We start from the raw sequence: 24,064 nt of genomic DNA on the forward strand, positions 1-24,064 counted from the left end.
CACCCTGTTTTAAAGAGGTTTGAGTGTCTCACTCTCTCTCTCTCTGTCACCCTGTTTTAAAGAGGTTTGAGTGTCTCACTCTCTCTCTCCGTCACCCTGTTTTAAAGAGGTTTGAGTGTCTCACTCTCTCTCTCCGTCACCCTGTTTTAAAGAGGTTTGAGTGTCTCACTCTCTCTCTCCGTCACCCTGTTTTAAAGAGGTTTGAGTGTCTCACTCTCTCCGTCACCCTGTTTTAAAGAGGTTTGAGTGTCTCACTCTCTCTCTCTCTCCGTCACCCTGTTTTAAAGAGGTTTGAGTGTCTCACTCTCTCTCCGTCACCCTGTTTTAAAGAGGTTTGAGTGTCTCACTCTCTCTCCGTCACCCTGTTTTAAGGCGGTTTGAGTGTCTCACTCTCTCTCTCCGTCACCCTGTTTTAAAGAGGTTTGAGTGTCTCACTCTCTCTCTCCGTCACCCTGTTTTAAAGAGGTTTGAGTGTCTCACTCTCTCCGTCACCCTGTTTTAAAGAGGTTTGAGTGTCTCTCACTCTCTCTCCGTCACCCTGTTTTAAGGAGGTTTGAGTGTCTCACTCTCTCTCCGTCACCCTGTTTTAAAGAGGTTTGAGTGTCTCTCTCACTCTCTCTCCGTCACCCTGTTTTAAAGAGGTTTGAGTGTCTCTCTCACCCTCTCTCCGTCACCCTGTCTTCCAGCTGTAACTGCAACGCCCAGACGCCGCCCACCATCAAGGTGGCGGTGGCGGGGGACCAGAGCTACCTGAGCACCATCCTCCGGTTCTTCGTGGAGCAGCTCGCCAACAAGACGCCCGACTGGCTCAGCTACATCCGCTTCCTGGTCATCCCCATAGGTAGGTCAAAGGTCATCCCCATAGGTAGGTCAAAGGGACCCTTTCTGGTCATCCCCATAGGTAGGTCAAAGGGACCCTTTCTGGTCATCCCATAGGTAGGTCAAAGGGACACTTCACACCTCTTTGCAAAAACAATATTACGTTAACCCATTTAGGCCTGACGAAACCCATGTTTTTATGTCAGTCGTTTTCATGTCAAGGACCCCCAAACATATGTAATTGGCTGCCGACTCCAATCTGAAAATATATTGTTCCAGGGACCTCCCCAGAAGCAAAGATTTGAGTTAAAAATGTTCGCTCTGAAATAATATAGATTCAAAGATTTGTGCCGCATTTGCACAATTAAAAGAAAATAGCTAAAGTATAACATAATGCTTTAAAACACCAAAAGGGGTTCCCGCCCCCAAAATGGGTTAATATAATGTAGGGATGGGTCCGATTAATCGATTATCGTTGATAGGACCCGAAATCGATTATGAAAATTAATAATCGATAATCTTTTTTTTTTCTTCTTTTTCTTTTTTTTTTAAATGAAAATCTGTTGGAAAGGGGAAGATTTTTATTTTATTTGTAGGGTTCATAAACCCCCCCCCCCCCCCCCCCCCCCCCAAAATTCGATTAATCGATTAATCGTTAATATTGAATTATACAAATCGATTTTCATTTTGGACACATTTACCCATCCCTAATATAATGGAGTACATAATGTATTGGAATGTATTGGAATTGTATTGTAATGGAGTATATATTGTACTGTATGTCCCCCTCCAGGTTCTCACCCCCTGGTTAATATAATGGAGTACAGTATATAATGTTGTACTGTACGTCCCTCCAGGTTCTCACCCTCTGGCCAAATACGTGGCCTCCTTCGACAGCAGGTTCAACAGTATCTTCATGGACACGGCGTGGCGGGAGCTGTTCTGCAGGACGGAGCGGCCCACCTCAGGTAGGACCCTAACCCTAACCCACCTCAGGTAGGACCCTAACCCTAACCCACCTCAGGTAGGACCCTAACCCTAACCCACCTCAGGTAGGACCCTAACCCTAACCCACCTCAGGTAGGACCCTAACCCTAACCCACCTCAGGTAGGACCCTAACCCTAACCCACCTCAGGTAGGACCCTAACCCACCTCAGGTAGGACCCTAACCCTAACCCACCTCAGGTAGGACCCTAACCCACCTCAGGTAGGACCCTAACCCTAACCCACCTCAGGTAGGACCCTAACCCTAACCCACCTCAGGTAGGACCCTAACCCTAACCCACCTCAGGTAGGACCCTGACCCACCTCAGGTAGGACCCTAACCCTAACCCACCTCAGGTAGGACCCTAACCCACCTCAGGTAGGACCCTAACCCTAACCCACCTCAGGTAGGACCCTAACCCTAACCCACCTCAGGTAGGACCCTAACCCTAACCCACCTCAGGTAGGACCCTAACCCTAACCCACCTCAGGTAGGACCGGCGCTGACCAGGGTTTTTATTTATTTTTCATATAATTCTGATCCCACGATTTTGCAGACCAATTTTTTTCCACCCAGTGTCAATTATCCTTTTTTCACTGACGAAAACTAAATGGAAACTAAATGAAAAACTAAGCTATGGGGTGACTATGACTGAATATACTGTCGATTTTGTCAACAAATAAAAACTCGGAAAACACCGCACCGGAGCGCACTCGGCTATTAGTTTGCATTGCACAGTGCTCTCAGTGCGCTATTTCCGAACGCGCCCTGAAACTAAATGAAGTTTCATTCCAGAGAGTATGACTAAACTAAAATAGAAATCCCAAAAACAACACTGTTATCAACACAACAAGAGGGTGATTATACCGTCATATACTTATAGGTTATACAAACTCAACGGGTTCAGTTGGTGAGACCACAGTGTGTAGTAGTTGTTGGATCTGGACACAGAACATGAGCATGCAAGTTCATTCAAAGGTAAATGTGTATGTGGGGTCTGGCTGCTACTAGGGGGTTGGTATACACAAAATAAATACCTACTTATTGTATTAAAGGAGAATCCATGCTAGAAGGCTTTCTTACCTTTATTTGTAGTTGTTACGTCCCCGCCAAAGAGGTCCAGGTGTTATTTTGTGCAAACGTGCATTATTGGCTATTTCCACTACCATAAGCCCTCTATAAATTGAATTGCATTGAATGGGGCATTGGGGTGTTGTGCTAATTCGCTTATTTCCATCGCTCAATTTTTTATTTTTTTTGTATATATCCTCTCTTAATAATGTAAATAGTATCCCAAGCGGCACACTTTACTACTTATTTTGATAGAAATAAGCAAATTAGCACAAAAACCCAACCCCCATTGAGGGCTTATATTAGGGGAAATAGCCAATAATGCACTTTCGGGTGAACTCACACTGTTATCAACACAAGAGGGTGATTACCGTCATATACGTATAGGTTACAAACTCAACGGGGTTCAGTTGGTGGGACTCAGGAGGATTACCACAGTGTGTAGTAGTTGTTGGATCTGGACGCAGAACAGAACAGGCCACTGTGTGTCTCGTGTTCACCCACCGTGAAAGAGAGAAGAAATGGGATCAGAGTGCTGCGAGGGGTCAGAGGCTGATGGATGTGGAGGAGAGGCGAGGTCCGGGAGGGACTGTGGGGACAGGGGGGACAGGACTGTGGGGACAGGGCTCGGTTCCATCATCCTAACCGCTATAGAAACCCCATCTGGGGCTCGCTGTGATGAAAGGAAGCGCTCATCCGCACACCACAGACTCCGGGGCAATTCAATCATTTATCCTCTCCAGGGTTTGTCGAACTCCATCAGAGCCAAAGAAGCTACAGTAAAAATGTCAGATGACAGACGACCAGGGGTCGGCTGTGTGGTCACCTGTAATTGGGAATTCCAAAGGGGGGTGTATGTGTGTGTGTGTGTCTGTGTGTGTTTGTGTTTTATCTGCTAGCCAACATTAGTGAATGAAAACATTTGACTTAATCCAAGCATCCAATTCAATCCCGTCTGAAGTGAGTTGTACTGTACTGTACTGTACTGTACTGTACTGTACTGTACTGTACTGTACTGTACTGTACTGTACTGTACTGTACAAGCCCTCCTCCCTGGCCTGTCTGTGTGTTAGGCTGTGCAACAGTGACACCTGGTGGTGAACGCTATATATCTTCGTATATCTTCCTCGGACACAGGGAGACGAATACTGGATAACTTGCCCGTTTTTCCTCCCGGAATATTCCCCAGTGAGGGGGATAACTTTTGTATTCTTTTTGGAAAAATATAAAAAGATACTCCTGTGGAAAGGCTATATTATTTTACTTATATTGACCCTATACACAATTTAGTATAATTTAGTATATGTAAGGTTTTGCCCGCTCAAATGGTACCTCGTCAGATAATCCCCATTTGGCCTACAACAACTTCCGTGAACTGACTTCACTGTAGTAGCTTTTTCATAAATTATATTTGTACTCGGTCTGTTCTGCTGTTGCGAAAGTTTATAGTTTAGATAAATTCAAAGCCTCTCCCTGGGGAAATTCCGGGGAGGAAAACGGAAAAGGGGTGAGTTGTCTTGTTACACACACACACATAGCTGTCTATAGAGCGTCGCAGTCCCGCCCCCTCGAGAGACCCGGAAAAGAAATCGCCGTTCATTTTCCTCGTAGACTTTTCAGGAAGTATTTATTTAAAGACGTTTACGCCGCGGACAAAGCCAACTATATGATGAATTCCTGTTCTGTTCTTTACCTACAGAGAAATGTCTATTTGTATGTCTCTAAATGTTTGTATGTCTTTAAATGTTTTGATGAATTGAACAATGTGGACCCTGTTGTAAACAAGTGTAATGCTTAATTGGGTCGTCCACTCACAGTTGACAGTCTTTGTATTGAGTTTGTGCTTAAAATGTACTGTAAATTCTACAAACTGTTAATAAAGATTTCAATCAATCAATCAATCAAAACTCTTGTCGTGACAAATCATGACAACAAACACTATTTTTCGGGCTGAACAAATAATTAGAAAGAAGAAGAAAACGGCAGGTTACAACACATTTTTTGTTGTTTTTCTTCTTTGTAATTATTTGTTTGGTCCAAAATATTGTGTTTGTTGTCATGATTTGTCACGACAAGAGTTGGCTTTGTCCGACGCTAAAAAGGGAAAAATGCATTGGGAACTGTTTCCTGGCGTCGTCATGAAAGGGGGCGGGACTGCGGCGCTCTATAGGAGTGGTTGCACCACTCAAAAAGCAGATCTACAAGCTCAAGCTCACAACATGTTGCACCGTGACACTTGAGCACGTAGATCGTCTGTTTAGTATTTACACTACTTGTTGTACGACGAAGTATACAGGGCTTAAGTGGTTAATGTTGTCTTTACAGATTTGAAGTGAAATTGTAATTAGGCTTCCAATTAACTACAAACCCTCATGCAGCTTGTACATCTCAGACGGGTTGCCAGTTGCCATAGGCTGTGAGGACAGAGCGCGCACACACACACACACACACACACACACACTCAAACACAAGCCTCTCTCCATCCAGCCCCTCAGTTCTAACCGGTGTCAAACCCATTTCTTTCTTGTCACTCAACCCTAACGTTTCATTTATAATGAAGTACATCTGCAAGGGAAACAGGCCCACATAGAGTCAATAATAATGAAGTACATCTTTGAGGGAAACAGGCCCACATAGAGTCACATACCGTCATGTCAACACGCTCACACTGGGGTCAGGAGGACAAGTGAGGAGAACTGGCTGGACCAGAAGTTACTGCTTCCTCCTGTGACAGCCCGCGAGAGCCCGGCGCATTATTATTCATTAATATGTCTGCACAACACTGTAGGCGATGTTGTGCATGCTTGCTTACAGAGAGGGGATTTATTCTTCATCTACTCTGTTTGCCAGCTGAAGCGTAGTGAAGCTCTGAGCTAAAATGAAGTGCCGAGCCAAATCGCCCTGAGCCGCCGCTTTGAATTCAAAACATCTGACGGTGGTGCGGCGGCCCATATGCGTTTACCGCACCACGAGGGGAGGGCTTGTAATTGGGTGAGATGGGCCGGCCGTCAGCGGGGTAGAGGGAGCGCTCCTCCTGCTGTGTTCGTTGTAGGGGGTCGACGAGGATTTACTATTCTCTGCCTATCGGATCGCAACTCCAACGGGACTGAGTCGGCTCGAAGTGAACTTCGCATGCAGCGCTTGACACGACAACCCGCTGGCTTTATAGCTCGCTCGGTGGTGTCTCTTGTGGCTCAAGTTCGCTTGAGAGGGACGGAGGGCGCCCCTCCGTCACGGTCTAAAACTAGGGCGCCCCTCCGTCACGGTCTAAAACTAGGGCGCCCCTCCGTCCCGGTCTAAAACTAGGGCGCCCCTCCGTCACGGTCTAAAACTATAGGGCGCCCCTCCGTCACGGTCTAAAACTAGGGCGCCCCTCCGTCCCGGTCTAAAACTAGGGCGCCCCTCCGTCACGGTCTAAAACTATAGGGCGCCCCTCCGTCACGGTCTAAAACTAGGGCGCCCCTCCGTCACGGTCTAAAACTAGGGCGCCCCTCCGTCACGGTCTAAAACTATAGGGCGCCCCTCCGTCACGGTCTAAAACTATAGGGCGCCCCTCCGTCACGGTCTAAAACTAGGGCGCCCCTCCGTCACGGTCTAAAACTAGGGCGCCCCTCCGTCACGGTCTAAAACTAGGGCGCCCCTCCGTCACGGTCTAAAACTATAGGGCGCCCCTCCGTCACGGTCTAAAACTATAGGGCGCCCCTCCGTCACGGTCTAAAACTAGGGCGCCCCTCCGTCACGGTCTAAAACTAGGGCGCCCCTCCGTCACGGTCTAAAACTAGGGCGCCCCTCCGTCACGGTCTAAAACTATAGGGCGCCCCTCCGTCACGGTCTAAAACTATAGGGCGCCCCTCCGTCACGGTCTAAAACTATAGGGCGCCCCTCCGTCACGGTCTAAAACTAGGGCGCCCCTCCGTCACGGTCTAAAACTAGGGCGCCCCTCCGTCACGGTCTAAAACTATAGGGCGCCCCTCCGTCACGGTCTAAAACTATAGGGCGCCCCTCCGTCACGGTCTAAAACTATAGGGCGCCCCTCCGTCACGGTCTAAAACTAGGGCGCCCCTCCGTCACGGTCTAAAACTATAGGGCGCCCCTCCGTCACGATCTAAAACTAGGGCGCCCCTCCGTCACGGTCTAAAACTATATGGCGAAGGTTCCTCCCTTTGTGGTACACAGAACTAGCGAGCGGCCCATATTATCTGTCCCATTTGTCTTGTGCCTGACATGTAATTCCTCCCAGGTATCTTGCCGTCGACCTCAACCACATCTTATTGTGAAAGCATTCATGGAGAATTCCATGCTAGAGGGCTTTCTTACCTTTATTTGTGGTTGTTACGTCCCCACCAAAGAGGTCCAGGTCTTATTTTGTGCAAAAGTGCGTTATTGGCTATTTCCCCTAATATAAGCCCTCAATGGGGGTTGGGTTTTTGTGCTAATTCGCTTATTTCTATCCAAATAAGTAGTAAAGTGTGCCGCTTGGGATACTATTTACATTATGAAGAGAGCATATATACAAAAAAAATATGTTTGAGCGATGGAAATAAGCAAATTATCACAACACCCCAATGCCCCATTCAATTAAATTCATTGAGGGGGTACCCCTACCCCTAATAGCCAATAATGGGCGTTTGCACAAAATAACACCTAGACCTCTTTGGTGAGGACGTAACAACTACAAATAAAGGTAAGAAAGCCTTCTAGCATGGAATTCTCCTTTAATACAATAAGTAGGTATTTGTGTATAGACGAATCCACAGAGGGGTGCCCTGGGCGCGGCCATTACTGAGGTGTAATCCATGGAGCAGGTGCTCTAGGCCAGGTGTAGCTAATCAGTGCTGCTGTGCTTAATGGTACACCTCAGTAATGGCCGCACCCAGGAAACCCTCTGTGGATTTGTCTATACCAAGCCCCTAGTAGCAGCCAGACCCCACATACACATTTGCCTTTGAATGAACTTGCATGCATCTTCCATCGTTTACAATGTCCATAGCCCATATTTCTCGCCACTGTGTGTCTCTGGCAGATAACATCGACGTAGCAGGACGTGTTGTTCAGTATCTGGCAGGCGCTAATGTGTCCCACCAGTTCCCCATCTCGGAAGCCATGCTCACCTACAAACAGAAGAGGTAAGCTGACTCGGTTTATGTGACGTTATCGTTGTGCGTGTGTGTGTGTGTGTTGTGTTTCTGTTTTATGTTATCTTGCATGCCTCTCTGTTGGAATGATTCCTAACATGATGCTTTGATGTTGTGTGTAACCTCCTACTGTCTCTACTTAACATGGCATGCAGACAGAAGCATTGTCAGGGGCTACAGTCTCTACTTAACATGGCATGTAGACAGATGCAGTGTCAGGGGCTACAGTCTCTACTTAACATGGCATGTAGACAGAAGCAGTGTCAGGGGCTACAGTCTCTACTTAACATGGCATGTAGACAGAAGCAGTGTCAGGGGCTACAGTCTCTACTTAACATGGCATGTAGACAGAAGCAGTGTCAGGGGCTACAGTCTCTACTTAACATGGCATGTGGACAGAAGCAGTGTCAGGGGCTACAGTCTCTACTGTAACATGGCATGTGGACAGAAGCAGTGTCAGGGGCTACAGTCTCTACTGTAACATGGCATGTAGACAGAAGCAGTGTCAGGGGCTACAGTCTACTGTAACATGGCATGTGGACAGAAGCAGTGTCAGGGGCTACAGTCTCTACCTAACATGGCATGTAGACAGAAGCAGTGTCAGGGGCTACAGTCTCTACTTAACATGGCATGTGGACAGAAGCAGTGTCAGGGGCTACAGTCTCTACTTAACATGGCATGTGGACAGAAGCAGTGTCAGAGGGGCTACAGTCTCTACTTAGCATGGCATGTGGACAGAAGCAGTGTCAGGGGCTACAGTTGGCTAAGCTCGGCCTGATCCTCGTTGTCAGAGAGAGAGAGATGTGAATGAACATGCATTTAATTGCACGGCAGAAACATTTCAATATATGCACATGCATGCAAGCTCACACACAAAACATGCACGTACCATGGTGGACACACACACACACACAGACGGCTGTGATGTGTGATTAATATGCACCTCATGGTTAGTAATCTCCGACATAAAGATCTACTTCCTAGTTTGAGCCAAGGACTATTAAATGAGGACAGGAAGCGAGGACTGTACGGTGGACTCCATGTTGCTCCCTGGAAGGAAAGAAACATGCACAGTTGAGACCAAGGAAGCGGAACGCGGAAGTGTTGGCTGCATATAGCCCATTATTGCCCATGTTTCTTTCCTTCCAGGGAGCAACATGGAGTCCACCGTACGTACAGTCTTCGCTTCCTAACCTTATTTAATTAACCTTGGTTTGAGTCTGACGGTACAAACGAGTTAATACATTCAGGACCGGTTTTAAGCTCACTTTCCATCAGAGAGGTCACGGGCTCAGGCAGGGATGAGCTGAACCCGGTCGGTCACCTTACAAACACAACATGGACTCATTGATTGATTGATTGATTGATTCTTTATTTAAGTGTCATGCTTCCGAAGAAGCCCAGCCAATATGAACTTACAGGACACTTTTTACAGTTTACATAAACAATGACAATAAACCCACATGACAGTTTGCAAACAATGATCAAGTGAATACCAAACTGACACTCCAGATCCTTACGATTCAGATTACATAATATACAACATAAAATAAAATAACCATAAAATAAAATACACCTTTTGGCCTGCTGTGACAGGAGACACATGTACCTACTTGAAGAGCTGGGATTGTCTTCTAACTCCAGGCTCTAGAAACAAACTGGGCTGTCGTAAATAATTCATAATTAAATAACCAGTCTAACTTCTGTCCATCATCTTCCCAGAATAGATCAGGATTTCTTTGCTGCAGTACCTCAAACAGTGCTAACAACAAACTGTTTGTTTTGTTTGTTTATTTGCTTGCTGCGTGTCTGTCTGTCTGTTTTCCTTCGAGTCTTGATGGAACCCCACCTCTCCCTTCTCTTTGTCAGAGTGGCTTCCTAATAGACACACAGGTGGTACTTGATGCGACATGACAATTTAACACTATTGCATTCCTTCTTCCCCTCTTCCGCTCCCCTTTGCTTTGCATTCAAGGAAGAGAAGTTTGTATTTTGATTTTTACATCAGGTATTCCAATTCAACTGTTTGTACACCCTGGTCCCCCTCCGTCCCCGTCCCCCCGTCCCCCCTGTCCTCCATTTGGCCTGAGCCGTCTTACCGTGTGTGTCAACACATTTCCCTTTTTTCACACCCCCCATAACCTCACGACGCACTCATGTCCTGACTTGTCTGTCCTGGTTTGCTGTGACTTTTGATTCTGACACGCTGTCATTCCTTCCGTCTCTGTTGGTGTAAAGAAATGCCTAACAACCTTATTAATCAATAATAACACTCTAAGGAGAATTCTCACGTCTTTCATCATGTGACATTCATCAATTGACATTGATGGTTGTGTTTTGCCCTTTGCCCCAATGGTAAGTGAATAGGAGTTTTTCGAAAATGGCCTCCGGAACCCTCCGCATTCAATTAGAAAGAAACTGGCATTGGTCATGTAAGGTGATTTAAGATGAGCTGCCATGTGAGGGACATACTTGACCCATGACTCTATTATCTGATGTCAAAACCACACCCTGCTCGTCATCAAGATTTATTTCTATTCTAAAATCTAGATCTATCTAAAATTCTATTCTAAAATGATTTTTCTTTCTTTTTACTGCGACATACTAGTGTAGCCTTGGCCGGGAGGCGAAACCGGGACCTATAAATCCGTTGGCACGTCTGTTACCAGTCTGCTAAAGAGCCAGGCCCGATAGGCACGTAGCACCGCCTACGCTAGAGTCATGTAGATTAGCTATTTTCACTATTCCTGAAATGGGGATTAAAGGGGGGTTTACGTGATAAAAATAAGTGATTGATTTTTAAGTTTGGGTCCCAGGGAGACACTAAGGGCTCCATTTCCGTCACCGCTAAACCCCTTATCCCTAAAATTATTAGCCTTTTTTTTTTGCAAATTTGAAAAACATTTTTGAATAGTTCAACTACCCAATTTACTTTGACACGTTGTGAGCTTTTTGGCAATTTTAACAGTTCAAAAATGTTTTGCAAAATAGTAAAAAATAAATTAAAAAAAAAGGCAAATACGTTTAGGGATAAGGGGTTTAACGGTGACGAAAATTGGAGCCCCAAATGTCTCTTTTCGGTCTGGAGCTGAAAACGTTTGGAAAGCCCTTCCTTGGTCCAGGAGAAGGTTTGTGTGCCCCGTCCATGCCTCCCTGTTTGAGCAGGATTGACGTCACCTCATCCCTACATGAGGGATCCTCAGGAAAGACACACCATTAGATCCTGTTTTATTGAACGGGATCATTTATTTATGACCCTGTGGTGGTTTAGACATCAGGACTTTGGTACTCTATTCATTAACCCATTTAGACCCGAGACCAGATTCTACCAGATTTTCTGACAGTTTTCTGAAAAACCCTGTGTTTCTATAGCAGTCGTTCTCAAACATTTTCATATCAAGGACCCCCAGAAATTATATGAAATTGGCCGCCGACCCCCATCTGAAAATATGTCTCCAGAAGCAAAGATATGAGTTAAAAGCGTTCGCTCTGAAAGAATATATATGCAAAGATTTGCGTCATATTTTCACGATTTAAAAAAAATCGCAGATCTACAAGCTCGTAGCTTGTAGATCTTCTATTTTTCAACAGCTAAAGCATGATAATGCTTGAAACACCAAAAGGGGTTCCCGCCCAGAATGGATTAAGCATTAACGGTGGTTAAACGATTGAGTACTAGGAGAACAAAACCACAAGAGTTGATCTCAGGCTATACCCTGATTACCCTCTCAACCCAGAGAGACATTGGAAACGCGCACGTGCGGAAAAAACGCTGTCGATTAACATTATTTTTATAAACATGCTTCTGAGGGGTTCCTGGAATAACATATTTTCAGATGGGGGGGGGGGGGGGGGTCGGCGGCCAATTACATATCATATCTGGGGGTCCTGACTCCTTGACATGAAGGGGACTGCCCATAGATCCAAAGTCCCGTTAGTCCAAACATGCATGAAATATTGAGCACCACTGAATGCACTGATGAGAAACATGAGGTGTTTCAGAAAAGATTTCTTTTTCAGGCCTAAACGGGTTAACAACAGAAGTGATCTTCCTCGGGTGAGTTTCCTCGGGGCAGGTGGTAGGGCATTAAGCTACTAGTCGACTAGTAAATCCACTAGTCGACATTGTTCGTACTAGTTGACTAGTACTATTTTGTAGGCCTCAAGATCAGATAGTTATAGTCACCAATGTACACAGTTTTTAAATGTACAAAACTACAAATATTTATTTCCAAAAAATATATATATATATATTTTACATAATAGGTAGTTAAACAACTACCGTAGTCAACTAGTAAACATGACTAGAAGTGAATGCCCTAGCAGGTGGTTACTGCTCGCCATGCAGTACATCTGTTAATCCCCTCTAGACGGAGGAACACATCAACAGAAGGCCGTTCAGTTTTAGTCCTAGCATGTTGAAAAGGTCACGTCTGCTCAATCCTTCAAATCTGCAGCTGGCGCTTTCCTTATTGGCGCACTGGTACGGTTTAAAATAAGCACACCGTACCACCACCACCACCACCACCACCACCGAATCCAACCTGATCTCCACTGTTTGGTCACTTATCTGGTAGCCTGGGGTCCACCTATGCTTTCTATGGCATAGGCAGCTAGCTCCAGGCAGGATCTAGACGCCCCTCTGCGTGTCATGAGACTAATTCATTAGAGCGACAGACAGAGAGAGAGAGGAGTGTGTGTGTGTGTGTGTGTGTGTGTGTGTGTGTGTGTGTGTGTGTGTGTGCGTCAATTTAACAAAGGTGCAGAAGATCAGAAATCAGCAGAGAGTGATCGATGTTTGCGCTACTGTCGAATTGAAGTGGACTCGCCCCCCCCGCACACCCTGAGTCATTTTGGTTGTAAGGAGCGGAGCCGTTTCATTAATCTCATTGTAGCATAACACCACCACCCCCCCCCCCCCCCCCCCCCTTCCCAGAATAACCACATTCCACCCAGTCAACCAACCAGGCATGTGCCATCACATCCCACTGTGATGAGACATGAAGTAGTGGGCCACGTACGCACGGCACACACAGGCCATCATTCTTCCAATCCAGGGCCATCGAGTCATTCATCATTTTCGATAACCCTGGAGTGTTGAAACCTTTAAAAACCGCAATTCCCCCATGATCTGGCTCACAGCCCTGCCTTGTACCTTGTGTCTCTGTTCACAGCCCCGATGACGACTCCTGTCAGAAATTCGTGCCATTTATTGGGGTAAGACGACGTGATTTTTTATTAATTTCTTTCTCATGTGCACAGTGACAGACGTGTGTCAGTGCAATGTGTTCGGTCGGTGCCAGACTTGGTTGTTTTAACGTTTTTATTCATTTTTTTTTTCAGGTTGTGAAAGTTGGTATAGTGGAGCACAGCCTCTCAACCTCGGGTAAGCCCGTCTGTTTTTGAATGCATGCTAACTGTATGTCTCTAGTCTAGACTGTAGCCAACACCTACAGTAGTAGGCAGCGATGTCAAGTAATTAAATACATTTACTCAAGTTATGTACTTAAGTTACGATACTTTTACTTTTACTTTTACTTTACTTTTCAATAATTTATATTTTTACTCCGCTACATCTCAATGTCCTTTTTACAATTATTTGAAAACGCAAGTTACTAGGGACTTTTCAGATTTATTTATTATTATTATAGAACATACATTCTAAAACGGTTAGTCCCAATACTTGATTCTGATTGGCTGATTACCCACAACTTACACCCCCCCCCCCCTGCTTTTGTGAATGTAATAGTTTTACGAGGTTAACCCATTTTAGACTGAGGTCGATTAAAAAAAAAGGCTTCATTTAGTGGTGCTCAACCTTTCTCATGTCAAGGACCCCCAGAATTATCTCTATTGTGCCACGGACCCCCATCTCAAAATATGTAGTTCCAGGGACCCCCCAGAAGCCAATATTTTAGTTAAAAATGTAGATCTGCTATTTTTCAATAGCTAAAGCATAACATAATGCTGCTAACCCCAAAAGGGGTTCCCGCCCAAAATGGGTTTTAATATTATATGCTTGTAACCGTTTTAGAAAAGCAATGAGCCACTCGACTCGAGGTCCCCAGTTTATCGTGTATTTTATAATGGTTGAAAGGGTCTTGAGACACACGTGTCTCACTACGCCTCTCAGCCATTATAAAATACCCCGTAACGTGAGACCGCTTGTGGCTTATTGCTTTATTAAACAATTAATAACCGTTTCATACTTCAACATATTCGAAATTGGCCAATCTTGACAAGCTCACAACACATTTAAATGGCTACCAACGTGAAACCTCCTCCTCCACATATGGTGTGATTATGCAGAGAAGTTGTGGAGGAACGGTGAGAGGGGTGCAGAGCATACGCAGAGTTTCAGTCTCCTCCACCGAGGGATTATACCCCTCTTTGATCTAAATATATTATAAGGGCTGTAACATTTCACAGCTTGTATTTTTGTATGAGCGCAGCATGCATGCATCGCACTGCTGTGTATAGATTTCAACCAGTGACCCGGATTTATTACTCACTGAAATACTGAGACTATCATCTTTGCTCATAAAGACTATGTCCAGGATTGAGTTTTGCAGTTGCAAAGAATACTGTACACCAACAGTGGCGTGCACAGATAGACACTAGGGGGTGCTAGAGCACCCCTTGCCCTTTTGGCAATTTTGCTCTAAAAAAAAATAAAGAAAAATAAAGGTTTATTTTTTTTCCCTTAATTTGTAGTGTGTGGACCATGTGGTGACATTGATCAAATCTTGATAAAAAACTACTATATTATTTAGGCCCCCACAATCTAAAGCTATGTTTCTATGTCAGACATTTTTGCTATTTTTGAATTGGAATCCTGAAAAGTAACCTTTTTATTGAATTTCAAATGCATTTAGTTATAGTTATGTTAACTTTATGAACTGTTAACATAACTACATTGGACACAAAAAGACAATGACATTTTAATACTAGTCATTAAGTACTAGTCATTTAATACTAGTCATGAAGTAATTAAAGCGGGTTTGGAATTGTAACAGCTGAGGGAAGAGAATTATTTATTTATATTTAGTCCAGCAGTGAATAAGTAATTTGTGCCCAAGACGTCTCCAGACGTCCTTAGAATTAAATCGGCCTCAACAGGTTCATTCATATTGTATTGTATTTATTAAAATAATTGTTTGGGTCCTCGAGCTAAAAGCTTTGGGGGAAGCAGCACTGTGTCTTTATACCATTTCTCTGTCCTGTTTGCAGTGGACTCTGACGACGCCATGGGGGGTAACCCCGGCATCCTGTCCTCTCCCACCCCCCCCTCGGCTGGTCCGTATGGTAAAGAGATAGGAAGCACTCCTCCTCAGTCGCCCTCGGTCTCCACCGCCCTCTCTGGAGCTGGGTACGACAAGGCACCACCACCCTGTACACACACACAACCAACACCACCCTGCACACACACAACCAACACCACCCTGTACACACACACACAACCACCACCACCCTGTACACACACACAACCAACACCACCCTGTACACACACAACCAACACCACCCTGTACACACACAACCAACACCACCCTGTACACACACAACCAACACCACCCTGTACACACACACAACCAACACCACCCTGTACACACACAACCAACACCACCCTGTACACACACACAACCAACACCACCCTGTACACACACAACCAACACCACCCTGTACACACACACAACCAACACCACCCTGTACACACACACAACCAACACCACCCTGTACACACACACAACCAACACCACCCTGTACACACACACAACCAACACCACCCTGTACACACACAACCAACACCACCCTGTACACACACACACAACCAACACCACCCTGTACACACACACAACCAACACCACCCTGTACACACACACAACCAACACCACCCTGTACACACACAACCAACACCACCCTGCACACACACACAACCAACACCACCCTGCACACACACAAAACCAACACATAGACCTCTATGGAGCTGGGTACGACGAGACACCACCACCCTGCACACACACAAAACCAACACATAGACCTCTATGGAGCTGGGTACGACAAGGCACCACCACCCTGCACACACATGACAACACCACCCTGTGGTGGACATTTAATTAACCCATTTTGACCTGACGTCGATTCTACAAATCCTGACAGTTTTTTGAAAAAGCTATGTTTCTATGTCAGTCGTCAGTCATTTAAAACAAATAGCAGACCTACAAGCTTGTAGCGCGCCACCGAGTGGCGCGCTACGAGCTTGTAGGTAGCTATTTGTCTATAGCTAAAGCATAACATGATGCTAACACCAAAAGGGGTTCCCGCCCAAAATGGGTTAACCCTTTTTGACCTGACGTAGATTCTATAAATGACTTCTAAATCATGACAGTTTTCTGAAAATCCTATGTTTTCTTTATCATCATTTGCTCAGTATTTCATGCCAAGGACCCCCAGAATTATCTGTATTTGACGAACTGCCACTTTAGCGGTTTTTGTATTTGAAATGAATCCTGAAAAGTAACGGTTTCGGACATATTAGGTTCCCACCTGACAGACGATTTATGGAGATACTGGTGACTTTTATTTATAAGAATGTTTTGAATGTCCTTTATCCCATTTAGGCCTGACATCGAAATAAATAAAAAGCCTTCTGAAAGAATATATATTCAAAGATTTGTGCCACATTTTCACGATAAAAAAAAAATAGCAGACCTACCAGCTCGTAGCGCGCCACTCGGTGACGTGCTATGAGCTTGTAGATCTGCTATTTTTCCATAGCTAAAGTATAACATAATGCTTACTTAAAACACCAAAAGGCGTTCCCGCCCAAAATGGGTTATATAAGAATGTTTTGAATGTCCTGTGTCAAGAGTTTGACCTTTTGTTTTGCGATGCGCTCCCAGTTCTCCGTGCACGGGTGGCGAGGTGATGGGGCTCCAGGTGGACTACTGGACATGGCAGGGCCCGGGAGAGAAGAAGAAGGAGGGAGAGAAGAGAGACGTGGGGATGAAGAACACCCTGAAGAGCAACTTCCGTTCTCTCCAAGTCAGCCGACTGCCCGGCGGAGGAGAGCTCAGCCCTCCGCCCAGCATGGCCATGACCGTGGTCACCAAGGAGAAGAACAAGAAAGGTACGGACCACAGCACAGTGGGGATTAAAACGATCACACCCGTGTGAACTGATTGTTGCAACTCCCCTCTCTCTCTCTCCACCCATCTCTCTCTCTCATTAGCAGGCAACAGTACAGCACTATCTCTCTCTGTTTCTGGCACAACAGCGCCCCTACTGGTACTAATAGTCATACTCGTGCTCATTAACGTCACATACATACTAGGCGGACACGGACTCGGACATTGCTGTTCCTTGGAGTGGTTGCACCACTCAAAAATACTGTTCTCTCATGCTCTTTGATAGACAGTAAATACATTTTCAGGTAGGTGACACATTTTCAGTCAATCAGGAGGAGAGAGCATCAATGTATCAGTGTTCCAGTTCCACTTCTGTCCCACACAATCTGTAGCTGAAAAAGCATTGAATAACAGTTGAATGAAGTGTACTTGGATACGGATCAATGCAATGTGAAAAAGCATTGAATACAGTTGAATGAAGTGTACTCTGATACGGATCGATGCAATGTGAAAAAGCATTGAATAACAGTTGAATGAAGTGTACTCGGATACGGATCGATGCAATGTGAAAAAGCATTGAATACAGTTGAATGAAGAGTACTCGGATACGGATCGATGCAATGTGAAAGCATTGAATACAATTGAAAGACGTGTACTCGGATACGGATCGATGCAATGTGAAAGCACTGAATACAGTTGAATGAAGTGTACTCGGATACGGATCGATGCAATGTGAAAGCATTGAATACAATTGAAAGACGTGTACTCGGATAGTGGATACGGATCGATGCAATGTGAAAGCATTGAATACAGTTGAATGAAGTGTACTCGGATACGGATCGATGCAATGTGAAAAAGCATTGAATACAGTTGAATGAAGTGTACTCGGATACGGATCGATGCAATGTGAAAGCACTGAATACAGTTGAATGAAGTGTACTCGGATACGGATCGCTGCGTCCGTTTGAATCAAACGGACTCAGTGTGAATCTGCCCTAAGGCGCAGTCAGCCTGGGGTCCAATCAGACCTGAGGCTCTATGTCGCATGTCCCTCTCCAACTCTCCTTTCCCAGTCTATCTCCATGTAACTCAGCAGTTATATAAAATCTCATATCATTAACATTACAACAAGGAGCCTGGGGGCATATTCCTGGGGGTATAATGTAAAATTGAGAGGTGTAAAAAGGTATTAATTCTGTAATTAAGATGTTGGACTTTAAATGATTATTTATTATATTTATAGATGTATTTATTTGACACCGGTGAGATGATTGATTCCTTCTCCTCGGCAGTGATTTTCCTCAGCAAGAAGCCGAAGGAGAAAGACCTGGACTCCAAGAGCCAAGTGATTGATGGCATCAGCAGGTTGATCTGCACCGCCAAGCATCAGCACACCATGCTGAGAGGTAAGACTATGGAGGACTTCTACTGCCATCTAGTGGATGACAACGGACACTACGTTAATCTCAATAGTTTATCCCATTTTGACCTGAGCATTTTGAGTTTTCGGAAAAAACCCTATGTTTCTATGTCAGTGGTTCTCAAACTATTTAATGTCAAAGACCCCTAAAATTATATGTATTTGGCCGCCGACCCCCATCTGAAAATATGTTGTTCCAGGGACCCACCCCCCAGAAGCAAAGATTTGAGCTAAAAACTAACGCTCTGAAAGAATATATTCAAATATTTGGGCCACATTTTCACGTTTTTTTTTTAAATAGCAGGCCTACAAGCTCGTAGCGTGACACTCTGTGCCGCGCTATGAGCTTGTAGATCTGCTATTTTTCAACAGCTAAAGTACAACATAATGCTTAAAACACCAAAAAGGATTCCCGCCCAAAATGGGTTAAGAGAAGCTACTTTCTTAGAGCAGAATGTATAAAACGAATTGTGTACTTAAATAGTGTGTGTATAATACAGTGCATACTGTGAATACAGTATGTCATTGTCCAGGCAATATCGTACAACCCCAGACTCCCAAAAGATGGATTGCAATTTGCTTATAGAGGGTATGCGCGTGACACCATCATCAAACCCGGAAGTTTCGCAGGAATGCCTACTGAGTGGCAAAAAACTACTTTCTGGCCTTGACAACCCATGCTTCCAAACAGAAAAGTCTGATTGCATTAAACAATGTTAAACTCACTTTGCATGTTGCTTTGCCACTCGATGTGCCATTCACTTTAAGCATGCATACCTCTATCGTCAGGTGCTCAATTTGCGATTTGTTAATGGCTTTGTTTTCAGTGTCTATCGACGGAGTGGAGTGGAACGATGTGAAGTTCTTCCAGCTAGCCGCTCAGTGGCCAACGCACGTCAAGCATTTCCCCGTGGGGGTCTTCGGTTACACCAAACCCATGTGACCCTAGCCACGCCCCCCGACCGCCACCGACACGCTCTCCCCGCTGCACTTGTCTCATGGCGAGGCTACAGAGAAGGAGAGGAAAGCCAACTCCCCGGGCCGGCAGTAATAGTTTTCCTGTGGAAACCTTACTGACTGACTTGTAACCATGTGTTCAAAATACACAAACATTTCACGTTGTTCAAGTTGATATTATCGATGTTGACCTTGTTGGTTGTTGTTGTTGGGTTTTTTTTTTACACGATATATAAAAAGAACGACAAGTACTATTTTGTAAGTTGTGCTGCCGCCTCGAATGTGTGTGTGTTTTCTTTTTTTGAGGTTTTTCTGACAATTTTGCCACATTTCGGTAACGGCAGCTGTGTTTGCACTTTGTTCTCATTAGCATTTTATTATTTCTGTGAAATCCTACGTTTTTAAACGTTGCTCTATAGACAATGGAGAAGTATGATGGTGATGTGCAGTGGTGCACACGCGTGCGTGCGTGCGTGCGCGAGATCATTTTGCGACTGTGTTCGTGTTTGTTGAAAGTCAAAAGAATATTGCTGTGAATCTAGATGGAATCCTTCCCTTCTAACTCAAGTCTTCTGTTTCCTGACTTGTCTCTTATTTCATATTTTCAACTCCCAATTCCTGTTCTTTTTTATCCTAAAGGAACATTGCATATTAAATGTTTCTGCCTTTTGCTGTTAAAAGCACACTGTGTATCTATAACAAGTCAAGCAACATATTTGGGAAGGTAGCTATTATGAATGTAGCTATAATGCATTTATAACACATGTAAGCAGTACTTAAAAAAGATGACCATTCATTTTTCCCCCTCTTTATTTAATTGTAGATGCTGAAGTTGATGTGTCATGTCGTTATACACAGTAACATCGTTACTGCTCATTTAACTCAATAGTGTACAAATTTAACATTCGTACATTTCACTCTTAATTGAACATTGAGGATTTTGTGTAGATTCATTACCTGACATTGGAGTTACTGTGCAGTTATCATAACCACTTTGAAACAGGGTCATCTGATACACAAGAACACACATTTTGTTGATCTCTTACAGCTGAATGCCAAATGTAAGAAAACCCTTTAGTTGTGACTATACATCACATCTATTATTTTTTAAGGTGCTGATCGATTTTTCGAATTTCGTTCTAAATTGCAACAATTCCACCTAGTAGTGTATTTGGCATTTCATTTTAGGTTTTTGGCTCCCACTTGTTTGTGACAAGTGGTCGAAATATGTTTGGATACTTCGCAATGTGCTCATATGTATATTGACATATTGGACTTCTGTCTGTCTCACAGACAGAAGTTGTCAGTTGTCTGAAATCTAAGGTCTCTGCTGATCTCGGTTAGAGCAAGATGGTCTGTGCTGATCTCGGTTAGAGCCAGATGTAGTGATGATCTAAGGTCTGTGCTGATCTCGGTTAGTGCCAGATGTAGTGCTGATCTAAGGTCTGTGCTGATCTCGGTTAGAGCCAGATGTAGTGCTGATCTAAGGTCTGTGCTGATCTCGGTTAGAGCCAGATGTAGTGCTGATCTAAGGTCTGTGCTGATCTCGGTTAGAGCCAGATGTAGTGCTGATCTAAGGTCTGTGCTGATCTCGGTTAGAGCCAGATGTAGAGATGTGCCAAAGTCGAATTTGTTCTCCAGTCCAACCAGCAGAGCATTCAACTATATACACTTGTACTTTATTACGCTTCAGCCAGCTAATAGCCTTGGACGTTTGTTGTCATTACAGAGATCTGTATTGAGAGTACTGAGTTTGTAAAAAAATAAAAAAGAAGGAAAATAAAAAAGGAAAGAAAAAAAAATATATATATATATTGTGAAGTGTTGGCATAATTATATTTGGCCATATTCTAAAACATGTCCGTGTGCTGTACTGTACATACATGCACACATTATATTAGCAGTCTGTTAATACAGCCTCATTGGCTAGATATGGAAATAGTACATAACCTAAAATGTAGTCTGACAGATTACCTATTCAGTATTGTATTGGCCTATTGTTTCTCTTTTTGTACGTTTTGATTCTCAAAGGAATTTGTTCCGACTTGAAAAGAACTAGTATCAAGTGAGCTATTAGCCGTTTTTAAAAGGATCTGATGATGATGGGGGAACTTGGGGAAGCATATAGATTCTTGCCAGATATTCCTGTCAAACTGCCTGTGTGTCTCTGTTGGCGTGTTAAGTGTTCGATGGTACTACTCCCTCAATAGTGTTACTCGTGTGTGAACTTTTTGCAATAGGAAAAATGTGGACAGAAAGGGCCTTCTGTTTGTATGGGTTTTCTTTGCTGTTTGCTTTTATAAAGTGGAAGACTTGCAAGCTTTGTTAGACTTTTATAGTATTGTATATAAATATACAAGATGTTACCATTTGTGAACCGCAGCTGTCCATTCCACTAAATTGAAAGCACAACTATTTACCCCCTTGTTTCCCCACCCCAAAATGCCAAATATTTCCTTAACCCCATGACTTTAGATTTGTACAATGCAAAACACTACTACATGTCAATTCTTGTACATGCTCTCCCACTATGTAATGCACTTTTCTTGTGGTTTCTTCACCTTTTCAGCTCTAAATCGGGACACAATTTGGTTTTCAGGTGGAGTGTTACTTATGTTTGGAATATTAACCACTACCCACATTCACCAGAAGGTTTGCAGTTTTTTTTTGTCTGCGTTGACATGACACTTCTTAAAGTAAAGTGGGGTCATGTTTATGTCGATAAGTTAATTGAGCGCCTTCTGTTGTCTGGTCAACTACAATGCTCTCCGACTTTGTTTTTTATGTTGCCGCATATTGAAAGGCTTTCTCATCACCTGCCACCATGTGTTTGCCTGTGATTGTACAGCCAGGGTTGTCTATTTAGTTTTGAAGTGTTCACTATCTTCTCTTAACCGATAGGAATGACCTGGCCCTTGTATATTTTGTATACCTGGGCTATTAAGTGCTAGCCAAGGCAGTTGTGTGTGTGTGGATAGGGGGAAATTCATGTGAGCTAGCCCTTTAAATGACATTAATGGCACAATTCAACAAGCGTATTTCAATGTGTTTGACCTTGTTTATTTTGGGGGTTTTTTCGCCCTAAATCTAGGAGGTAGCATGGGGGTGTTTTATATTACTGGATCAATGAGCTGGCTAACCTTACTGCAATGTTTCAATTTAACAATTACGGGAAATCACTTTTGCATTTAAGAGGTCAAACTTCCAGGGTTAACCCATTTTGGGCGGGAACACCTTTTGGTGTTTTGAACATGTTATAATTTAGCTATTGAAAAATAGCAGATCTACGAGCTCATAGCGCGCCACCGAGTGGCGCACTACGAGCTTGTAGGTCTGCTATTTTTTTTAAATCGTGAAAATATTTATTTCAGAAAACTGGAGGATTTAGAAGATTTCTTTTTAATTTCGAGGTCAGGCCTAAATGGGTTAAAACATGCCGTCTCATTGATCCCGTTATGCCCGATTTATACGTGGCGCCTCACAGGTGTCTCACACCGTCAAATAGCCGGTTTACAAGCACATGTCGCAGCGCGACAGAGCCTGTAGATCTATTTGCGTGTTGTACGACATGACGCAGCGCGACAGAGCCTGTAGATCTATTTGCGTGTTGTACGACATGACGCAGCGCGACAGAGCCTGTAGATCTATTTGCGTGTGTACGACAAGACGCAGCGCGACAGAGCCTGTAGATCTATTTGCGTGTGTACGACATGACGCAGCGCGACAGAGCCTGTAGATCTATTTGCGTGTTGTACGACATGACGCAGCGCGACAGAGCCTGTAGATCTATTTGCGTGTTGTACGACATGACGCAGCGCGACAGAGCTTGTAGATCTATTTGCGGGTGTACGACATGACGCAGCGCGACAGAGCCTGTAGATCTATTTGCGTGTTGTACGACATGACGCAGCGCGACAGAGCCTGTAGATCTATTTGCGTGTTGTACGACAAGACGCAGCGCGACAGAGCCTGTAGATCTATTTGCGGGTGTACGACATGACGCAGCGCGACAGAGCCTGTAGATCTATTTGCGTGTTGTACGACATGACGCAGCGCGACAGAGCCTGTAGATCTATTTGCGTGTGTACGACATGACGCAGCGCGACAGAGCTTGTAGATCTATTTGCGTGTTGTACGACATGACGCAGCGCGACAGAGCCTGTAGATCTATTTGCGTGTTGTACGACAGGAGCGCAGGACCAAATATAATTCGAGGTCTACTTGAAATGCCACCCAGTGTCTTTGCACAAACCCTATTTTAAATGACATGACAGTATTTTTAAATTTACCACTAAAAATATGGGTTACTCTTTGCATGTTTTACTAGATGTAAATATGTTTTGGAATTTTATATTGTTTTGTTTCTTTCCATGCTCTCACAAGCAGTTGTGTTTAATAAAATTTTTAATCTTCTGTACAAACAAACATTTATTTGGTTAATCTTTTGACCAATTGAGCCACTCAATACATCATTCTAATGACAAACTATACTCTATTACGATGCAAGATACATCTTTTTATGTGTCCGGTGAGAACTGGTGGTGTCAATAC

The 24,064-nt window shown here is 44.1% G+C and overlaps 1 protein-coding gene across 2 annotated transcripts in view; it reads left to right on the plus strand.

The window, feature by feature from the left end:
* LOC310866210 (phosphofurin acidic cluster sorting protein 2-like) overlaps positions 1-23,926 on the plus strand; it is a 101,638-nt gene extending 77,712 nt beyond the window's left edge. The window contains exons 16-25 of one of the 2 annotated variants that reach the window (XR_014569900.1): positions 687-841; positions 1,677-1,787; positions 7,900-8,002; positions 13,186-13,228; positions 13,355-13,397; positions 15,242-15,380; positions 16,912-17,138; positions 18,429-18,542; positions 19,384-20,836; positions 20,957-23,926. Coding sequence is in view for 1 of the 2 variants with exons in the window: in XM_083775685.1 (XP_083631811.1) it covers positions 687-841; positions 1,677-1,787; positions 7,900-8,002; positions 13,186-13,228; positions 13,355-13,397; positions 15,242-15,380; positions 16,912-17,138; positions 18,429-18,542; positions 19,384-19,499 (1,051 nt within the window). In the remaining variant the exon portion in view is untranslated. Of the gene's footprint in view, positions 1-686; positions 842-1,676; positions 1,788-7,899; positions 8,003-13,185; positions 13,229-13,354; positions 13,398-15,241; positions 15,381-16,911; positions 17,139-18,428; positions 18,543-19,383 lie in introns of both variants that reach the window. The other variant, XM_083775685.1, reaches the window with a different exon arrangement.
* Positions 23,927-24,064: the final 138 nt, after the last annotated feature.

Source organism: Protomyctophum parallelum, assembly GCF_964188405.1.
Source record: "Protomyctophum parallelum genome assembly, chromosome: 10".
NCBI classification, from domain to species: domain Eukaryota; kingdom Metazoa; phylum Chordata; class Actinopteri; order Myctophiformes; family Myctophidae; genus Protomyctophum; species Protomyctophum parallelum.